We start from the raw sequence: 21,749 nt of genomic DNA on the forward strand, positions 1-21,749 counted from the left end.
GATAATTGTTTTGTGAAAAGGATTGATTAAAATAGACTGAAGGCAGTATCATGTATTATTTAGAGAACTATGACAACCAAGAATTATGATGGATGTTACGTGTGGTCACATGATAGGAAGGAGAGAGGGCAAGAGATAGCCTGAGATTTTCTGTATGATGTCAGTGCATTTCTTATTCCAGCGTCACTCGCCGTTGCAGTGGTTGCTCTGTTGGACACTGAAGGGATTTGAGAAGACATCAGACAGATGTGATGAATGGCCATATGCGTCTGCTGACACCTTCATTCGTTCATGTAAACATACTCTTGTCCTATACATTGTCCTGCATTTCCCTTATATACAAAATCAGGAGGAGAAGGCAGTAAAGAGTGGTTTTAATGGCAGTAATAATTCTCCATTGGTTGTGTTGCAGAAAGAATGAGTGTGACTGATCAGCAGGGGGCGACAATTCGGCAAAATAATGAGGCGGCGACAGAGCGAAAAAGAGGAGAGGCACAGGCAGAGAGACAGATCCGCTGTTAGAATAGTCAGTCTGCAAAGGGGTTGCATCATTTTACCGACGCTGAGGTGAAATATGCCGTGGTGTTTCTCTCTCCCCGGCCCTTCCTGTTCTCATTCTCTATGATCTATGATTCTATGACACTTGTTTTCTGTTGTACTTGTGTTATCCTCAGCTATGGCATACTGTGAATAGACATAGGGAGGCAGAATGGCTATGGTGGCCACTGCCACTGTGCCTTGCCTGAGCTGCCGTGCGTGTAGCATACTTTAAACACGGGGCGAGAAGGAGGATGCCGATGGGGAGTGCAGGGGTTAGTGCTATTAGTGATGACATACATGCTTTCACACAGGCAGTCATTCTTCAATAATGATGATATAGGTGTTGACACAGTGTAGTGATGACAACATGCTCACACTGCTGCTGTTTTGTGCTCAATTATGAGTTTTTACTGCTGTGTGTGGTATATATGTCTTAGCCTTGCACGCAAATTAAGGTTTGGAATACAAACAGAGATAGATTAGAATGAATGTGGAGCAGAGGGAGAGAGAGGGAGAGAGCTGCTGCAGTCTCCACACAGTGCTGAGGCCAGGGCTGCGTGACTGGTCGGTGCTGGGAGAGAGAGAGAGAGGGAGAGGCAGTGCGAGAGGGAGAGGGAGAGGGTGGGAGAGAGAGAGGGAGCAGAAAGGAGAGAAAGGGGGAGGGGAAGGCGCCTGAGTGGATGAGTAGCAGCATCCCTCTCTTCTCTTGCATGCTCGCTCTGAGCTGGTTGGGCTAGAGCACGGTGATCACACACGCACACACACACACGCACACACACACACCCATTGCCACGCAGGCTCGCACACACACACAGACACACAGGCACACAGGCGCGTTAGCGCCCCAGTCACACGCGCTGCGTAGTCGTTGGTGGTAGCGGCAGCCACAGGGACGTGTAGAAACGGCCGCACCGAGACAGGTTCTCCGCTGAGAGCACCATGGCGCAAGCCGCCAAGCAGCTCAAAGTGAGGAAGGACCTAGCGGAGGCTGCCGCTCAGGAGCTGAGGGACAAGGAGGAGGAGAAGCTTAAGAAGAGGAACAGGTCGAGGGACCGCCGGCGCAAGGTAAACCTGCCTGCAGGAGGGGAAGAAAACAGGGCCGCTAGGAAGAGGGGAGAGACGGAGAACGAGAGAGAGGGAGAGGGAGAGGTGAGGAGAAAAAAGGAGGGGGTGGCTGATTGCTGTCGTGCTCTCCCGCTCCGCTCCGCTCCTCTCCGCTCTCCTCTCTTCTCCTCCTTCTCCCCCTTCTCTTTTCATGTCATTATTCAGGACAGGTGCAGTACAGCATGCACGCAGGCACACTGCGTTTCGCCCCCAGCCATGCAGTGCTGCCTGTTTATGGAGGCTGTGTGTGAAGGTGCTCTGATGTAAGGGTGGAGGTCGGTGGAAGTGGGTGGGGTAGGATGTGTGTGTGTGTGTGTGGTGTATGCTGACTGATGGTGCTGAAGCTGGTCATCATCCGTGGCTGGTGATTTAGGATGCGGTGGGGATGTACGGAAGGATTGCTCTACCCTTCGTCCCCAGGGTCCATTGCCTTTGCTCATCAGCCAACAATTGTTTCCTGTGAAAATGTAATTTATCAGCGAGGCTCTGTGAGACGGTGGAGGTGGGGAGGTCTAGGGGCTTCATTCATTTGGCTGCGCGGTACAGACCCTGCTGCCACTGCTGCTGCACTGCCTGTACAGGCTGTGCTGCTTGTTGGTCAATATGTCTTGACTTCCTTTGTGTCCCCTTCACTGTGTCTTTTCCCGGTGTGTGTGACGCCTAAAATGGTTAAAGGCAGCCATGGAGCGGTTTTTAACAGTCACTCACTTTAATGAATGTGCCTCTCTGTCAGTGGTTTTAGTGTGATGAGGGAAGGAGGGAGAAATAGACAGAGAACAAGCGAGTAGGAGAGAGAGAGAGAGAGACATTAGGTTGTGTTTCTCCAGCACCTCTCCCTCTTTCTCCTGCTCTCTCTAGCATTTTTCCTCTCCTTCTCCCATAAAACGGAGGCTTTTAATGTAATCGGAGCAGTGTGTGTGTTGGGAGGCTGGAGGGCACGTCTGCGCGTGTCAGTTGACTCCGAGTGCTCCTCTCCCCCAGTGGAGCTGCAACGCTGTGCTAAGCTGAGCTGAGCATGCTGGTGAGCCTCAGGTTAACGTCTCCACCACCTGTCACCCGCCTCCACCACCCTCCCACCCTCCATCTATCCCTTCCCACCTGTGCTGGGCCCCTCGGAGGCTGCGGACATCGGGTCACCCGCCGGATTAAGCCGGTGTGAAACGCTCTGCTGTTTTTTGACCGGTTATTGTTTGGATGTGTCGATGCGTCTGTTCCCAGACCTGCACAGATACCGTGTTGTTAGCAGACAGAACGCTGAGGGAGATGTACACGGTGAACACAGATCAGCGGAGTCTACGTCATGTGATAGCGTGCTGTTGCGTAGCCTGCTCTCATTCTTATGCAGAGGAAGGGGCTTTGGTGGAAGCCTGCCCTGTTGTGTGTGTGGGGTTAGAGAACAGGAGAGTGTCTGTATCACAGTAGAACATGGATGAGAGAAATAGATACGGATAAGTGAACACGTGAAAATGATGTTTCGACCTGGACCTGGAGGTAGAGAGGAAAAACAGGAGGAGAGAGAGAGAGGAGGAGGAGGAAGAGGAGATGAGAGAGAGAGAGAGAGAGCCCGGTGTTTGGCAATGCAGGCAAGGAGGGCACAACGTGACAGTATGTCCATGGGGGACGAGGCGGCCGCTGGTGTGAGGAGAGCCTGTCAGGAGCGCCTCGGGAGCCCACAGCTATGACCTCCAGCCACAGAAGCATTCTCACACACACCACTAAGCCCGGACAGGCCAGGCAAGGGCCAGAACCCTTGTGGATTTGCACACACACACCACAATGCAGAGATTTACAGAAGCATATGTAGTGTGGATACACACATGTGAAGGCTAATTCCACGCCCAATTATATTTCCATGTAAACTCTGGACACATACACACACAGTTGAGGGGGATGTTGCCCAGATGTTGCCTTCCAACTGAATTCATGAACAGTCAAGAAGAGCTGAAGCCGCCAGCTTTGTTGTGTGTTAGGTGTGCACATGCGTAAACCAATAATCTTACTGACAGGTATCTGGTACTCTGACCTAAGCGCTGAACACTGTGCCAGTGGGCTCTAGTTTTGTTGCTGGCAGAGTAATAAAGGGTTTTCAGGTGCACTGCTGTGATTGCCTCGCCTAAATTAAACACCAACGAGGCATTTCAGGAAAACCTGTCCTTGACACAAGGTGTGCACAACCTTCAGTCTGGCACTTAACTGAGGTTTCCCAAAGTGGCTAAACTGAAATTAGAGGCTAATGAAATGATTGGTGCTGCTTATTTTTATAATGATTTTCTCCTGTGTTGCCATAGTTTTTCTGTCTTTAAACCATTGTGTAAGTGTCATGTATATTTAAAAGAGTCAAATGGAGTTTTTAGACATTCCAGGCACACAAAGTAATGTGAATGTGATGAAAAACAGTAGTATGTTGTATGTAGTATGATAAGTCTTCAAATACCTATGCCGTATCAGTGACCCTTGCTGTGTGTAAATGTGTCAGGACTTGGCGTAATAGCCTTATTCCTCACAGTAGTATGGCTAATATACTGTTTGTGTGCGTGTGTGTGTGTGTGTGTGTGTGTGTGTGTGTGTGTGCGTGTGTGTTTGGTAGAATGTGTATGAGAATACATGGCCTCTGAGGTGTTTGCTTTCATTTCAATGTTACCTTGGATACTCGGGACCTATATTTACGGTGTTCCAGGGCACAGAAAGAAAGGGTTGAACGAAAGGGCTTTATTAGAACAGCAGAAATGGAACTGGAGGGGCGGGAACCACCAGGGCAGACAGTTTCTGCCACTGTGGGTGTGAGGTCCTACTCTCTGCACTAATCCACCTACTCTCTGCACTTTTCAATGAAACCAGTCAGAATGGAATAGTCATATGGAAATGGCAAATAAGTATAAGACGTTTACAACCAATATTGAAAGTTTAGTGTGGCCGTGCTCCTACGGATCAGTTGAGAATAATACACTTTTGGTTTAATGAACCAGTTTTGAGCCTCCGTTTCAAATTGAGCTAATTTTAGTATCCTCTGAAAGGCGAAGAAGAAGTCCTTGTAAGTAGTGTGTGTAGGTACGTGACATGCATGATGACAGTGCAGAAAATCAATGCACCTCCTTCAACAACACCACCACTGTTTGCCATTTTTCTGTAGCTAAGTGAAATGTTCAATTCCAGAAAAGGGAAATGTGAATGTATGACACGGTGAATATGGTATACTGTATGTATTGGATAGTGTTTTCTCACTCTTCTGTGTGTGGCCAGAAACCATACCATCATTTCTACCTCTAACCTTTCACTGACCTTACCACAGATTGATTTTTCTTTTGTTTTTGTTTGTAAGAATTTGAAGAACAGGTGCCAAATAGAAATTCATACACTGCAAATTTGTATTGAAAGACCTATGTTACACACTACAGAATATTTTTTATGTGTATATATATATATAGAGAGAGAGAGAGAGAGAACATCACTGCTAAAGGCGTTGTTGGTATGATACAAAGTACTGTGCATTAAACTCCAGTACCAGTGGTCTGTTTTCAATATATGGCTTTTCATAACACGCAAATGAATGAGACAAACAAAACGTTATATCTATGAGCAATCATTCTGATTAATCCACATCTTTAGCTGGAAAACAGTTGAACTTTAATTCCCATTCATGTCTATGGTTTCTTAGCAGAAACTCAGGTTGCTGGTTCCATTTTACAAGTGTACAACTCACTGCTGAAAGGTATTTTGTATGTAAGAAACACATACGTGTTCAGTGCCCTATAAAGGTATTTAGCACCGAGCTTATACAGACACAGTGTTATGCTACATGCATTCATATGTGCTCTGACAGGGTTGGCCTAGTTTCTTTCAAGTCTTTGTATGTGAGCAGGTCTGTGATGTTCTTGAGAGTGTAGGTTGGTATGTGTTGTTGTTTGGTAGGCAGGTGCATATGTTTGCATGGATATACTGTGTGTGTGTCACAGAGGAGGTGATGTCACACTGATGTGTTAGCACTTGCGTTATATGTGCTGGAAGTGCTGTCTCAACAGAGACGCACACGCACACACACACACACACACACACACACACACACACACACACACACACACACACACACACACACACACACACACACACACACACACACACACACACACACACACACATTGTTTTGGGTTGTCATGTCAGGTATGCTTTAAAAAAATGGTCTGGGAAGTTAATATAATTGTATGCATCAGTGCTTTGTGTTGAGCCAGTTTAAACAGTTGCACCTTTTGGCCTCTGGGGGCAAATCTGCCCTTTCACAGATGGGGCGAAGTGAAAAATGCGACAGGGGTGGCAGGTCGAGGTCATCCAGAGAACTGCACAATACCCTTAACGTCGTGACAGTGACCCTCTACCACATGTCCGCTGATGTTTTGATGAGCAGGGACTGCCTCTAACATTCAGTGCTTGACAGCGGTAAAACTGGGAGGCTCCCATTCAATGACTGGGTTGCTACGTTACTATCTTCACCAGTGTCTAAATGTGAAGTGCTTTGTTTAATGACCTGTGTTTCGGCTGCCATCAGTCTAATATGCTGATTCATGAGGTGTCTGCTAGTCACGCTTGGGCACACTCTGATTGTGAGTTGTTACATAAGCACAACTAGATGAGGTTCATTTCGTTTGGAACTTCATTAATGTGGTGTGGGACTTAAATGGCCATTATATATCTGTGCCTGTGAACCGTTTAAAGGCAAACTGGAGAAAATGCTGGAACAATGGGGAAGCGGTTCGTTTGTTCTCCCTGTGTGGTTTTGTTTTTCTATCAGTACCTATCGCCCCACCAAGCTTCTACACTCGCTGACTGTGAGCTTGCATGCATGTGTATCTTTGTTTTCAGTCAGTTGTGTTGGGGAGTATACAACCATGTGTTTGTCTGTGTCTGTGTGAGAGAGAGACACAAAGGAAAAGTGTGTGCGTGTGTGTGTGTTGCGTTGCACCTCTGCTGTTGTCTCGCAGATGTGGTTCCCCATGGCAACAGAGTGACAGAGGAACTGTAAATGAAACAGCTTGATGTGACAGCAGCTTCCGCAGCAAAAGTTACACACACACACACACACACACACACACACACACACACACACACACACACACACACACACACACACACACACACACACACACACACATATACATACACACACACACATACTGTCTTGATTAAAGAATTGTGTCAGATTCTCTGTTCATCACTCTAGCTACCTGCCCCAGACACAAGGTTCTACCCTGTGTAGCCAAGTCTAATCAGCAAAACAGATACCTGGGATCAGTGTTGGCCTTATGTTATCAGTTACATTTTCCATAAACACATCTCTGTGATATATGCAAAGGGTTACTTTGCACAGTGCATAGAAACAACAAGTAAAGTGATAAAAATGATTGAACCTCAGTATTAGACATGGATTACAGCAACTAGACCAAAACAAGACAGCAGTTACTGAATATTCCTCAGTCTTCTGATAAGGATGATGCGGTAAACACAGAGTAAATTGTCTCCAAATGCATCGAATGGAGACAAACAAACAAGCACAAATAAAACACAGTTCAGCCAGGACATCAGTGACTGAGGCAGCAGCACAGGAGCTATTCTGCTGTGGGGAAATAAGACGGGTCCAATCGCCACGACTGCTTCCTGCTACAAACAAGGAACCCGGCTGCGGCTAATTAAAGACGAAGATGAGCGCTTGTATTTGGTCATTGCATGGTGGTTCCTCTGTTAATTACAATGGAGTGGGCATTGCCAACGCTCTCTCAGCCAGCCACAGTTTGAGAGTGAGTGTTCTTAGATGCCACGTACGACTAAGCGCATATATGTGCAGCGCCTGTGCCCTATTTTAATCACCAATAACAACACTGATTCGAATGAATGGCACTTGTCATGGGTTTGTAGAGAATAGAGGGTTTTTGTGTGTGCTGTCCCGTTTCCATGTCAAGTCATCAGTTCGGCTGATAGTCAGGCACACACCCTTGTGTCATGGTGTTTTAAAGAAATATTATTGGGTGGTAGGAAGGCACTCACATGGCTGTTTTCGAATGCATTGCATGGTTTGTGTGTGTGTGTGTGTGTGTGTGTGTGTGTGTGTGTGTGTGTGTGTGTGTGTGTGTGTGTGTGTGTGTGTGTGTGTGTGTGTGTGTGTGTGTGTGTGTGTGTGTGTGTGTGTGTGTGTGTGTGTGTGTGTGTGTGTTTATGTGAAAGAATGTGTGTATCGGTGTGTGTGCTATATTTTCCTGCCAGCTGTAGGGCTGTATGACTTCTCCTACCGTGAATGATTGACAGGCTAGAGATGCCCATTAAGCCTGTTTTGCCCAAAGCTTGGGAGTCATTCTCCTCCTACCTCTACCTGTTAGACAAGCCCTTCTCCCAAAGCTTTCTTTTTTTCAGGTTGCATTGCACTCCATCAGTGCACTTAGTTGTATTGGGTCACTGATCAAATAGAAGAAGTTTTGATTTTACTTTTTGTCCATGGATTGTGCTTGAAATGTTTTGTGTGACTGTCTACTGTTCTAAAGTCACTCTACGTGTGTGTGTGTGTGTGTGTGTGTGTGTGTGTGTGTGTGTGTGTGTGTGTGTGTGTGTGTGTGTGTGTGAGATAAGAGCAAGGGTGTCTAGCCCAAGGCTCACCTCAGCACACTCCAACTCCAGCTGGACCAACATCTGTTTCATCCTCAGGTCTTCTACCGTGTGTGTGTGTGTGTTGGTGTGAGAGAGTGGTAGAGAGAGAGAGAGAAGGGGAAAGAGGGACACAGGGCATATGACCTTGTGCTGGTGTCAACACGTGTGCTTTGGTATCTAACATTTCATCACGGAACTTTGCTACCAAATTCCTGCCCATATCACTATTCTTTTTTGAGTACCTGAATAGAACTTGATTCTAGCCCATTCACTGAGTGCATTTTGGTGATGTAGAGGATAACATGTGTTATGCTAGTTCTGACAGATAACATCTCCCTTAAAGACACCTGCTACCACACCTTATTGTGAAGATGATCACTTCGCCATCATCATTTAAGTTTCTGCTACTGGTGTAGCATTTCATCTGCTGCTGGAAATCTCTTCTCTCATAGTCTCTGACTCGTCTCTCCTCTAGTAGTCTCTGACTCATATCTCTTCTCTAGTAGTCTCTGACTCATATCTATCTTCTAGTAGTCTCTGACTCATCTCTCTTATAGTAGTCTCTGACTCATATCTCTTCTCTAATAGTCTCTGACTCATATCTCTCCTCTCATAGTCTCTGACTCATATCTCTTCTCTAATAGTCTCTGACTCATATCTCTTCTCTAGTAGTCTCTGACTCATATCTCTTCTCTAGTAGTCTCTGACTCATATCTCTTCTCTAATAGTCTCTGACTCATATCTCTCCTCTCGTAGTCTCTGACTCATATCTCTTCTCTAATAGTCTCTGACTCATATCTCTCCTCTCGTAGTCTCTGACTCATATCTCTCCTCTAGTAGTCTCTGACTCATATCTCTCCTCTCGTAGTCTCTGACTCATATCTCTCCTCTCGTAGTCTCTGACTCATATCTCTCCTCTAGTAGTCTCTGACTCATATCTCTCCTCTCGTAGTCTCTGACTCATATCTCTCCTCTAGTAGTCTCTGACTCATATCTCTCTCATAGTCTCTGACTCATATCTCTTCTCTAGTAGTCTCTGACTTATATCTCTTCTCTAGTAGTCTCTGACTCATATCTCTTCTCTAGTAGTCTCTGACTCATATCTCTCTTATAGTAGTCTCTGACTCATATCTGATAGGGTAAGCTGTAGAAGTGGACTATTGTCTGCAGAAAAGCTTGCATTTGCTCATATGCTCACATTTTAAAGGTGATGGGTTTACCAGGAATTGTGCTCCAGTGATAACACAAACGTCTGCGGCTGTGAGTTTCTCTGATCGGTCTCTGCACTCTTCTTTCAGTGTCTTTCCTCTTTCAGTTATTTCAGTCCTCTGTCATCTCAGCTGTGTGATTGTTGTAGTGTTGCTTTACACATCTGGGTACAAAAATGTCTGGCGTCATTGGTCCACGTTTGAGCTGACCATTCTGTGCGGTCACTTGTGTTTTGAGTGCGTCCATGTCTTCCCCATGCCACTCACCTCTCACCAGTGGCTGTCAGCGCAGGGGGAAGGATGCTCATCATAAATCTGCGGCTAAACTTTATACCGCAGGGTCAAGTGGGCAGCGTCAATCCAGGTGACTGATGCTACCATGGTGATTTTATTACGCTTGAAGTGAGGCATTGCAGCAGCAGAAGGGGTATGTGTGTGTGTGTGGGTGTGTGTGTGTGTGTGTGTGTGTGTGTTCATGTGTGTGTGTGTGTGTGTGTCTGTGTTTGTGTGTGTCAGTGCATGTCTGAGAGAGAGATTCACATAAATGCTGTTTAACACTTCTTCTCTCTCGCTGCGTCGTCTTCTGCATCCTAAACACGAGCTCAGCAGAGTCTCTCCGCCAGCGTCCAGAAAGCTGAAACTGGCCCAGAATGAAATGCGCCGACCGCCGTGGCTCTGCATACCAACAGCCCCGCTCGGCCTAACAAATGGACATTCCAGAGAAGTCACTTTATTTTAGTCTGGAATGCGTTTTGACTCGATAGTGATCATGCCCAGTCCATAACCTCAGCTAATATGGTGTCCCTCCTATCAATGACTATGAGAAGTGCTTCACACTCCTCTGTAGAAGCAGTGGCATTCCTTAAAACCACCACAGGTCCGTGTCTTGGCCTTCAGGGCCCCTATTAGACGTAAGGGCACATGGCCATTCTTCCATTATGAGAGGAATCCATCAGCGAAGGGCGTTGCGTAAGCTGATTAGATGTCCTGGGGGGCTGGGTGGAAGTGCAGGCCCAGGGCTCCATTACTGCGCCTCCGTTAAACACACTTCTCTCCTCTCCTCTCCTCTCCTCTCCTCTTTTCAGCTGCTTTCCTCTGGCTTCCTCTCTATCGCTCAGGCATCTTTTCTCCTCTCCTCTCCCCTCCTCTCACTTCACCTTTCTGTCCTTCACTTCGCTCTCCTCTTGGTGTGTCTGTACACTATAGCTCTCTTCTCTCCTCTATTTCTCCTCTCCGGCCCTTTTTTTCATCTCTCTGTTTTCTCCTCAAAAAGTCAATCTCTTCTCTCTCCTCTCCTCTCCTCCCCTCCCCTCCCCTCTCCTGTCCTGTCCTCTCCTGTCTCATCTCTGTCTCCTCTCTTCTCCTCCCTCTTCTCCTCCCCTTTCCTCTTGCCTGTGCTGCTGATGCTGTGGTGCCCTTGCAGGTGTCAGAGGAAGGTTAGGGTTGGGCGGGGTCACTGCGTTCATCCGCTCCACGTGTGCCTGCTCAGCAGCCCACCCTCCCCGGCAGCCATATTTACCGCCCTAGGCAGACTGGGGGCTGTGGTCTGGGGGCTCGGGGCTGGGGGATGGGGGGATGGAGGTGTGTGGTGCTTAACGTTTCCCCCTCCTGTCGATGGCCAGCTGGGAGAGATGGATGGTTGTGCCGCGCCGCGCCGTGCCTCCAGCATCTATTTATCTAAACACGTCGCTTATCTATCAGCCAGCCTGTCCCGCCGTGCTCCCACTAACGCTAACGTTCCAGCTCCTGCGCACTCGGCTCCCCGCTCCTCCTCCTCCTCCTCCTCCCGCCATCTAAATATATGCCTGTCAGGAGCGGGAGGCGTCTCGTGTAACCCAGGCTTGACAGCGCCTCTCTTCCTGCTCTCTCTCTCTCTCTCTCTCGTCTGTCTTGCTGCGTCTTTGTTTTTTTGTCTCTTCTCTCCTCGGCTCCCATTTCCTTGTCCTTTCTCTCCTGCTCTCTGCTTCTACTCTCCTCGTCTCGTCCTCTCTGACCAAACCACCTTTCTGCGTGTGCTGCCACAGATCCCTTCAGCTTCTTCGGCTAGACTTGCACGTCTGGAATGCTTATCAGTTTCTCTGCGCCAGCTGAACACTAACCCAGGACAATAAGAACAGCGAAAGTACTGATGACCTTGCCACTCATCCTTCATTCATAACTTCTGCGTACCCAATTCAGAAGCAAGAATAGCCAAACACGGCTTGCATAACATGGAGAACAGCCACTTGCTAATGCATTCACCCTCCATCCATTCCCCATTGTCTGTGTGTGTGTGTGTGTGTGTGTGTGTGTGTGTGTGTGTGTGTGTGTGTGTGTGTACGCGTGAGGTAGAGATGGAGTGAGAGAGACAGTGAAAGTAAAAGAAGGTAGGAGTCATTGCAAATTCCCTTCTCCCCCCCTCCCCCCTATACCCATAGTTTAAAATTGAATTAGGGATGAAGTATTTATATGAGTGCAGCGTGGGTTTTCCACTCCAGTGGTTCGAAGGGAGGGAGCAGGGAGAGAGAGCAGGAGTAGGAGAAATGGGAAGGAAAGAGAGAGAGAGAAAGAGAGAGAGAGAGAGAGAGAGAGAGAGAGAAAGGGATGGGGAGAGGGAGATGAAGAGAGAAAGAAAGGATAGCTCAAGGTAAATGCTCCACTACAAGCAGTAGGCGACTGTGCAGCTGACTGCTCTTTCTCTGTTCTCAGTGAATGTTCCACAGCCACTGTAACAACTTCAGGGACACATGCCGCACACACACACACACACACACACACACACACACACACACACACACACACACACACACACACACACACACACACACACACACACACACACACATATGCCTGTGACTGCTTTAGTGGTTTCTCCTGCGCAGTAAAAGGGTCTAGAGGGAGGAGAAAGCAGAGTGCTGGCAGGCTGTCATACCTGCTGTGTGTGTGTGTGTGTGTGTGTGTGTGTGTGTGTGTGTGTGTGTGTGTGTGTGAGAGAGAGAGGTGATGAGTGGAAAGATTGCTGCTACCAAATGGCTGGTAGTCATAAATGTTACATCTTACAAATGGCTGTGCAAAGATCTGTGTGTTTCCTGTGTCATCCTATCCTATTGATTGCATCAATGCACATTATACATTTTAATGGTCAGCCCTGTAGTTTTCTAACATGGAAATGGTAGCAAATGATTTTCTCTCACTTAACAGCACATATTGCTTACACATTTAATGTACACACCACACAGACTCTTAATGCTGTGTGGTCATTATAAGGTGGGGTTTAGTTTTACCAGTATAAACAATATATAACTTGAGGTCAGATACTGTGAGTATAGATATTTTGTTCTAGTGTGTATGTGTGTGTTTGTTTGCATGTGTGTGTTTGTATGTGCGAGACAGACCCTCAAGTTGTATGTTTGATTAATATGTGCTCCTGCTGTTGTTGTCGCTGAGATGCACGCATGCAATGCGTCATGCATTTACTGCACGCTATGCAGAACTGGACTGACATGAGAATTCTTTATCCAAAGTCATATGTCTCTCTGACAGTGACCTAGACCGTCTTCAAACTGTCTCGAGATATTATCTGGATGCAGCAATGTATATTTAATGAGGGCAGTGGCTAGAATGAATAAATATAGATATATACATATACACATACATACACATCTCAAGTGATATGCGTTGCACCAGTCTTGAATGAATGACCTTGTATAAATTTAGAATATGAATATCACGCACAATGGGGATGTCTGTTAATGTGGCATCAGCTGAGTTCTTCATCAGTTAGATCAAGTAATTGCGCTGAATGGCACTCACCTGGAAGTCTATTGGCAAATACCTTAGATTCTCATTTCACAGAACAAATTTTAAACTGTGTTAATAGTAGAATATTTTCTGGGTTCTCTGATATTTCCAGCTGCCTCCAGTGCCTCCGCTCTGTCTCAGAGGCATCCTCAGAGAAATACAGGGCAGGGCGGGATGAAAGAAGGGATAGAAAAGGACACAAATGATAACCTTAAGAGAATCTGTACCATCTGTGACTCTCTGTCATGGAAGCCTTATTGTTGCATATGACAGGGAGAGAGATGCTGAAGAATGAAGAGGACAGCTTAAAGGGTCTGGATGAAAGTGTGATACAGGCTACATGGCTCATTGCCTTAGGATACACATACCTGCTGGAAAGACAACACGTGCAGTAGTGATATCGTTAAACTATAGATATAGTTGAATGCACAGTCAGGTTTATATAGTTGCACTGTAAATAAACAGTGCTGTTGCATACAGCATGCATGCAGTGCTGTTGGTTTATGTTGATAGAATCATTGCGTGAGGAATGACATGTCGCAGTACCTGCTGTTAGCTGTATGCAGTTTGCGGTATGAATCAGCTGAGGAAGCGCGTCAAGGCCAAGATGGCAGCTTGCGTGCCATATTTGGTGGCAGTGGAAATTTACCGGAGAAAGGCAGGGGAGGGGAACAGAAAGACGGGATCAGGGCGGGCCAGCTAACGCCAGGCTGATAGTGTGTTCGGGCTGATGGGGCACGCTGCCGTGTGTCTCTGGGAGTTAGCATTAGCATCGCAGCGCTCCTCTGCCTCCCCAATGACCTTCGGAGTCTCCCCTCATTCCTCTTCCTCTCACTCTCAGTGCCTCTCTCGTTCCTCCCCTCCTCCCCTTAGGTGTCTCACTCCTCTTTAACTCCCTCCTCTCCGCGTCTCTCACTCTTTCTGTGTGTCTCTCCGTCTCTTTCTCTCTCTATCTCTTCCCTCTCTCCCTCCCTCCTCATCTGCCTTCACACAGCTCTGCTAATAGTGTGTCTGTTGGGGTGTATTGATGTGCCCGGCAGGCGCGTGTGCGCTGTGACTCATCTGGGTCCTGCTGTGCATTAGCCTGTGGATATTTACTGATGTCCCGCAGCTTGAGCACCATAGACCTGCTCAGCCCCCAGGGTGCCAAGAGCCACCTCCCCTCTACTAACCATTACGTGCCCGGTTATTTATGTAGGGACGCAGGCACACACACATACACTGGCACACACACACACACACACACACACACACACACACACACACACACACACACACACACACACACACATACACACAAACAATTACTGCCTCTCTATCAATCTCTTTCTGTCTCTCTCTCTCTCTCTCTCTCTCTCTCTCTCTCGATTTATACACTCGCTATAGATCACTGTTTTTGTGTGTCACTCAGTATGTCTCCTGCTCCCTCGGTCACATGGACACACACACACACACACACACACACACACACACACAAACACACACACACATATGTGATACACAGCCATGCAGCAGAATCGCTGTCTCTGACTCAGCTGTTTTTGCCAGACTGACAGCAGTGCAGCTGCAGGTGGTGCTGGCCCTTGAGGCGAAGCAAGGTGAACTTCACACACAATTTGAAACACACACACACACACACACACACACACACACACACATACACACATACACGTACACGCGTACACACACGCTCATATGTACACATGTGCATGCACACACACACACACACACACACACACACACACACACACACACACACACACACACACACACACACAGCACACACACAGCACACATACACACACTCAGTTAGCTGGAGCAGTTCTGCGGTGTAAGGGGTGACTTTTCTAAAGTGAAATGCTTTGGATAGCTCCCAGCTGGTGGCTGTGTTCTCTGGCCGGTGAGTGGGCTGCTCCTCTGAAGGTGTCCTCTGAGCGCTGTGCTTGATAGCCTATCCAATACTTCTCTAATAGAGTGTGTCTAATAACCTATTGAGCCTGTGTGTGTGTGTGTGTGTGTGTGTGTGTGTGTGTGTGTTTGTGCGTGTGTGTCTCTGTGTGTGTGTGTCTCTGTGTGTCTGTGTGTATGTATGTGTCTGTGTGTGTGTGTGTCTCTGTGTGTGTGTTTGTCTGTGTGTGTGTCTGTGTGTGTGTGTGTGTGTGTGTGTGTGTGTGTGTGTGTGTGTGTGTGTGTTTGTGCGTGTGTGTCTCTGTGTGTGTGTGTCTCTGTGTGTCTGTGTGTATGTATGTGTCTGTGTGTGTGTGTGTCTCTGTGTGTGTGTTTGTCTGTGTGTGTGTCTGTGTGTGTGTGTGTGTGTGTGTGTGCATGTGTGTGTATCCAGCAGTACACGAGTTAAGTGGAGGCTTTGTGTGAAACAGGTAAGAGCAGGTGAAGGTGAAGGTGAAGTCTGGGGCAGGTTCACGGTGGGCCTGAGGGGCAGTAGTGGTAAGCTTCAGCCTGTGGTGATGTATGGAGCCGGAGGAGAGGTGTGTTGGTGCATCTGCTAATTCATGCAGAAGAGGGCATCTGCTAACGAGTGAGTAATTGTTGCTGCTAATCATCCTCGGTTACGGTGCCGTCTGGCGTGTTTGTGTATTTAAATATTATATTTTCCAGTATTAGCCCAATAACACATTCAGTGCTGGTACAAGGGGGAGCCTTTTAACCCGTTTAATCCCAGGCATGAAAATATCCAAATCATGTGTCATTAGTAGCTCTGCTCATGTGACAATTTACTCTGCTCATGTGACACTGCCCATATTTCATTGAGACCCTCTATTATTTCCATATTTGATGGAAATCATTCAGTAATATTTTTAGAGCCCTACAACTGAAAACATTTTTAGGATCGCTGTCCATCAAGCAACTCATAGCTCACCTGCCTTAAGTGAAGGCCAAGAGCATGATGGGAGGCAGGAAACGCGTCACTGAGGAGGTGAACAGAACCTGTGCGGGGAAGTTGTTTTCACGTGTCTGTGACATTTGCAGTCTAGGTATTTTTATTACAATTAGGTTAAAAATATTCCCCCGAAGCATGCTTTCCGATATTATGATGCAGCTGTATTCTATGAGATGGCCAATAATGTTAAAGGCACCACTTACGGTCTGGAATGGCTACGCATATGTTTCTACCTTTGCCTGATTATATGCAGCCTCTTTCTGGAAACCGTTCCCAGTAAACTCTAGCAGATCTAAGAGAACAATGGAGTAGAACTTGCCAAAAAAAAAAAAAAAAAAAGGTGAAGGCTTCATATTTTTTCTACCTCAGTGCGCTTTGTGCTACGAGCCTAAAGCGCTGTCTGGAATAGTGCCGTCACTTTACTTTGAAAGGCACACCTGCTGGCAGCACCGGAAGATCTCTGGCATATTTTTCACTGCCCAGTGGGAGCTGGGGACTCTGTGTGTGCGTGTGCGTGCGTGCACGTGCGCGTGTGCGTGTGTCGCAATGTAAATGCTGCCAATTTAACCCTTGAATAATGTCCTGGCTCTATATGACTCACCTTTTTTTTCTCTGGCTCTGACTAAAAGGCCATAACCAGAGGCTGAGCCTGCATTTAGCCCCCCAGTAAACACTGACTAACAACCAACCATTACATACTGTCTCATTTACCTGTGTAGTGTGCTGGTCTTGTGGCTCGTAGCGTTTGTGTGGCTATTATCTTATTATTATTTCAGCTAGAAAGCAGACACATTTGTCATGATAGGTATCAGATAGCCCAGGGTGTCCAGCGGGAGTCTTCTGAAGGCCAGTGTTGCTCAGCGGAGGCAGACAATGACTCGGTGAAAATGTCATTCTCAGTTTCAGCGGCATCTGTTATCATGCGGGAGCCAAAAACCAATAGGGATGTGCCATTTAGAGATAAGCAGATTCAGCACAGTCATGACTGCTTGTTATGTGCTACAGTGTTTGCGATATACCCATTAAGTGTGAGCATCTGATTATGTGAGCGAGGGCTGTGAAGGTCCACATTGCTCTGCAGAGAGATGCTTGATTGCTTCAGCCATTGTGACCTCTGCCTGTGCTGTTTGGGGTTGGGAGAATGTTATCGGACAAAATGTGGCCTTAAGGGATTGGCTTGTGGCAAATGCGTAGCAATGGGTCTTGAGGTACAAAACCGAACACTTTAGGGTGTTGGCTCTCTCTCTCTCATTTTGGCTGCCCTTACATTTGCACTGTAAACAACACTGGCTAGGTTTTTTTGCTAAATGGCGCCAGTGCAAGTGGCAATCCAGACAAACCAGCTAGTGGCCAGTTCAGATGCCGAAGTCAATTCAGATTATTTGAAGGACTTATAGAAACAAAATTGTGCCCGCCAGGGTCTGAAAAAGCAAGTCAGCCAAATTTGAAATGACACATCGAGATGAGGCATCCGTCCAGTCTTCCATCCAGGAAATATCTGAGACAGCCACAAAGTTCCTCCACCCAAGACAAACTCCATTTTGTAAAGGACCGCTTACCATTGTTTCCCAACAAGTAGACAGACCTGTACTAGACTAGACTGTAGGAGATCTGCCGCCTTTAAGCAAGAAAACCCCCATCATTCATCTGACTAGTTACTGGTTTGCAGCCATCCAGGTATGTGCCTTGAAGAAGGCAAGTACAGACACTGTTGAACAAGGATTTGTGGATGGCTGAACAAAAATGATGTGTCTCAGAAAAGATCTGCAGAACTTGCATGCCAGCGTATCAAAGGAGCACACACACACATGTTGTATTGGCAAAAGCATTGTCAGATGCGTTTAAAGAATTCAAAATCCAGAACAAGATTGCGTGTACTGTGACGGTCAATGCTGCAAATTTTGTTAAAGCGTTCAACTGTTTTGGGGAGAATGTTGCTATTGATGATCCAGAACCAGTTGTTAACAATGATGAAGCAACTGAAGAATACGATTAATCTAACTTACGATCTACATCTAATCTTAAATGTAATTGCCAAAGACATGGAAAAGGTAACCGAAAGACAATACTGTCTGGGGCTGTTTTTGCAAAGGGCCTTTCTCTTCTGTGGACCCAAGGTAAACGAAGGCTAAAAGTAGGAAAAGCTTGGGTTCGGCTTTATTAACACCGAACGACACCCTATGGAACTCTATGTTTCTCTCTATGCAGCGACTGTTTTGCATAGCAACCTTAACTCCCAGGGCAGAGACCAGTGAGGCTGATGATGATGCCATTCCTGCATATGACAAACCTGTCCCGCACACTGGCAATTCTTTTTAACAGCCATCAGAAAAAGAATGGAGCCGTAAGATCTGGCTCCCTTCAAAGAGTTGCTATTCCCATCACTATTGTGCAAATGCAAAGTGATTTGAACGGTCACATGCCGTACCCTCATCCAGAACGTCACACCATCGCTGGAAACGCCAGCAGCACAGAGCGATGTTAAAACAGGAATTTCAAACACTTAACTCTGATGATGACTCAGAAGCAAGAAGCTTTGATCTATCCCAGTCCAGTGGTGACACAGAAAAACTAAAGCAGACACTTATTTGGATGCACCAACCACAGATGAGTTTGCTATGTGCATGTTGCTGCCCAAGCTCAAAAAGCTGTTTGTGAAGTACAGTACTGCACTCTCCTGAAGTGCTCCAATGGAGAGGCTTTTCAGCATTGGTGGTCAAATATTTAGTCTCAGGAGAAACTGGCTTGGTGATGCCAACTTCAAGAAGCAACTTCTTGAACAAAAAGATTTCAACTTCAGTTGATTGATTTTATTGCTGGATTGGACTGGTAGTATCTATTCTTTTGACTTTGTTTTGAAGCTTTAGAAGATCAAAATTGGCAGTTGTTGTTGAACATATTTGTAATGAGTGTATTGAGGTGTAGCTGCATGAGAACAGAGGATGGCATAATGACAAAAGTAAGTTCCAGGCCCATTTACAGATGGAGATAGTCTCATATCCTGTATCACTCCAATCTCTGTGAGTCCATCTTATCCACCACATTATTCAGACCTTTGAGTACTGAGTACTGAGTGCGATTACGAGGTGTGCAGGACATACTGACTCCAGAAAGAGTGACTGTAAGTTCGGCAGAGCCGGTAGTCAGGATATGCTGATGATGGACACCAGTTCTACAGGGACGAGGCAGCGGACACAGAATGAAAAGAGCCTCCTGGATGAAGCAGACCCTTCTGTAGAGGTTTGTCATGTGGCGTTCATTTCTGCTGTCTGGTGTTTGCATGCAGTATGAGACTGATTCAGGCAACATTTCTGTACCTTTGACAGTAGTGTAGCGTTTCTTTCTTCTCTTGAGAAGATGTGAAGCCCTCCTTTCAACCTTTCAATGAGGACTCAAGATGTAATCTGTAAAGTGAATAGCATCATTAGTTGTGGACTGTTAAAGATATAGATATTACACTGAAGAGGATGTCTTATGGTTTTATGCAAATTTTCAGAAATCCATTAATTTGTTGCAATGTTTTTGAGGGGTTGCAGCAAAACTCACTCACAAAAGTCTCTCCTTCTCACAAATCTTAGTAGAGCAACATTCCAGCACTTAGGACTAAAGATGTATCCAAGGACTTTGATTTCACTAACTAATCGTTTCATTTACTGCACATTATGGTTATGATGTTCTGTAGTCGCCCCCACTGAGGCAGCGCACAGCATGCAGTGGGCTGAGAGCTGGCTCTTCCCGGCTATTGATCAGGGAAACTTTTACACTGAGTAGAAGAGATAATTTCCTCCATTTAGAAAACGCTATTGACAAAAAAGTTTGACCTTGTATTTCAGTCAATATTCATCTGTTCAAGATGTAACATGCTGTATGCATCCGCCGTACAACACCCTACCAAGTATTTCATGGTCATTTCAACACACAGCAACAAGTGATTAGTGAAGCTGGCTATGAACTCTTCAGCACCCCTCAGGTTTTTGAAATAAACCAGTCCTATTTGGAAGCACTTCACAGTCAGCTCAACGGACACAACTAACAGCATCTGCAAAGGCAACAATAAGGCAGGGATGTGAAAAACATCTATCAAATAAAACATCTAAATCAAAAAGAGATAGAGATGAAAAGTAGCCTACAGTATGGGGACCTGGAAATATATGTTCATTAATAATTAATTATATGCCATAATTATATGTTTTGAAAGCACAACAATTGTGTAACCAATGAATAATAGATTAGAAAATCCAACATTTGCCCAATTTAACTTCCAGTATAAACCACTCCCCTTTCTGGTGTGGTGTCTCCAAATACAGATACAGAGACAGATCATTTTTTTTCTTAGATAAGATAAACTTGAAAATTAAGCAGAGCTCCACATTGTTTACCCTTTTGTGCACTCCCTCTGCATATTTTTTCATATCTGTGGTAAATTATTGTATTCAATATTCTAATTCCCTTTTCATGTGATTGAATTCCTGTTGCCTCATTTGTTTTAAGTCCCTGCAGGGTGGGCAGGATATGTGTCATTAGTGTTTGCTTTTGTTTGAAGGGTATTCTGCATGTTTCTTGATAGGTGAGGACGGAGTGAGTACTGAGGACAGTGATGTACATATGCATCTAACATGAGAAAACAAAGGAAGTTTTACGTTAAGTTTTTACTTTTTACATTTCGGCACTTCCACTAGTAAAATACCTGGGTATGGAAGTGTAGGAGGAGGTTCTACTGAGAAAGATAAGCTCAGAGCAGCTCATTAACGAATACATTAACTGGGACTGTAAACTTGTTAAATATTCAAAATGGTGAACTATGAATGTTAACCAGTTCATTTCAATCTGTGTGAACAGAACTCTTGTGAAGTGTGAACTTGTAAAATACTGTCCATGTATTTATGCTCCCCCGTGTTTAACAAGGGGACACCCACTGAGGTCTTAGTAAGGACTCGGTGTCAGAGGCACAGACAGACACAGTGGGGAAGACCTTGTCTCTGCTAATCCTCCTCTCTCTGCATCACACACACACGCACACACACACACACACACACACACAGATACACACATACGCACACACACACAAACACACACACGCACACACACACACACACACACACACACACACACACACACACACACACAGATACACAACACCCAAAGAGCAAGCATTATGACCTTGGCTGCCTGTATGCATGCTCATGCATACTCTCACAAGTATGGATTTGAAAGGTCACAAAGGCCAGAGACATAATCCTCCCTGAGTCTCGTGTTAGTGCTGCTCAAATGTGTTTAACAGTTTAATACTGCTTATTTTCCACTGCATCTATCTATCTATCTATCTATCTATCTATCTATCTACCTATCTACCTATGTACCGATGTACCTATCTATATATCTATCTATCCTTCTATCTATCTATCTTTCTATTTGTCTGTCTGTCTCCCTGTCTGTCTGTCTGGCTGGCTGGCTATCTGTCTGTTTGTACGTCCATCAATCTATCCATCAATTCATTTTTCTGTCTAGACTTTGCACATGGAAAATACTTGCAGCTGTAATGTTTGACAGAGCTGAAGACATATTTAAATATATGCTGCCATTTAGTCATG

The 21,749-nt window shown here is 45.9% G+C and overlaps 1 protein-coding gene across 1 annotated transcript in view; it reads left to right on the forward strand.

Moving 5' to 3' along the window:
• Positions 1–1,202: 1,202 nt before the first annotated feature.
• The window catches only part of ank1b (ankyrin 1, erythrocytic b), a 77,814-nt gene continuing 57,267 nt past the window's right edge, over positions 1,203–21,749 (forward strand). Inside the window, 1 exon segment of the mRNA XM_042709267.1 lies at positions 1,203–1,605. Within this exon segment, the coding sequence (XP_042565201.1) occupies positions 1,480–1,605 (126 nt within the window). The 5' untranslated portion in view covers positions 1,203–1,479.

The sequence above is a fragment of the Clupea harengus genome, chromosome 12 (genome assembly GCF_900700415.2).
Source record: "Clupea harengus chromosome 12, Ch_v2.0.2, whole genome shotgun sequence".
Classification (NCBI taxonomy): Eukaryota; Metazoa; Chordata; class Actinopteri; order Clupeiformes; family Clupeidae; genus Clupea; species Clupea harengus.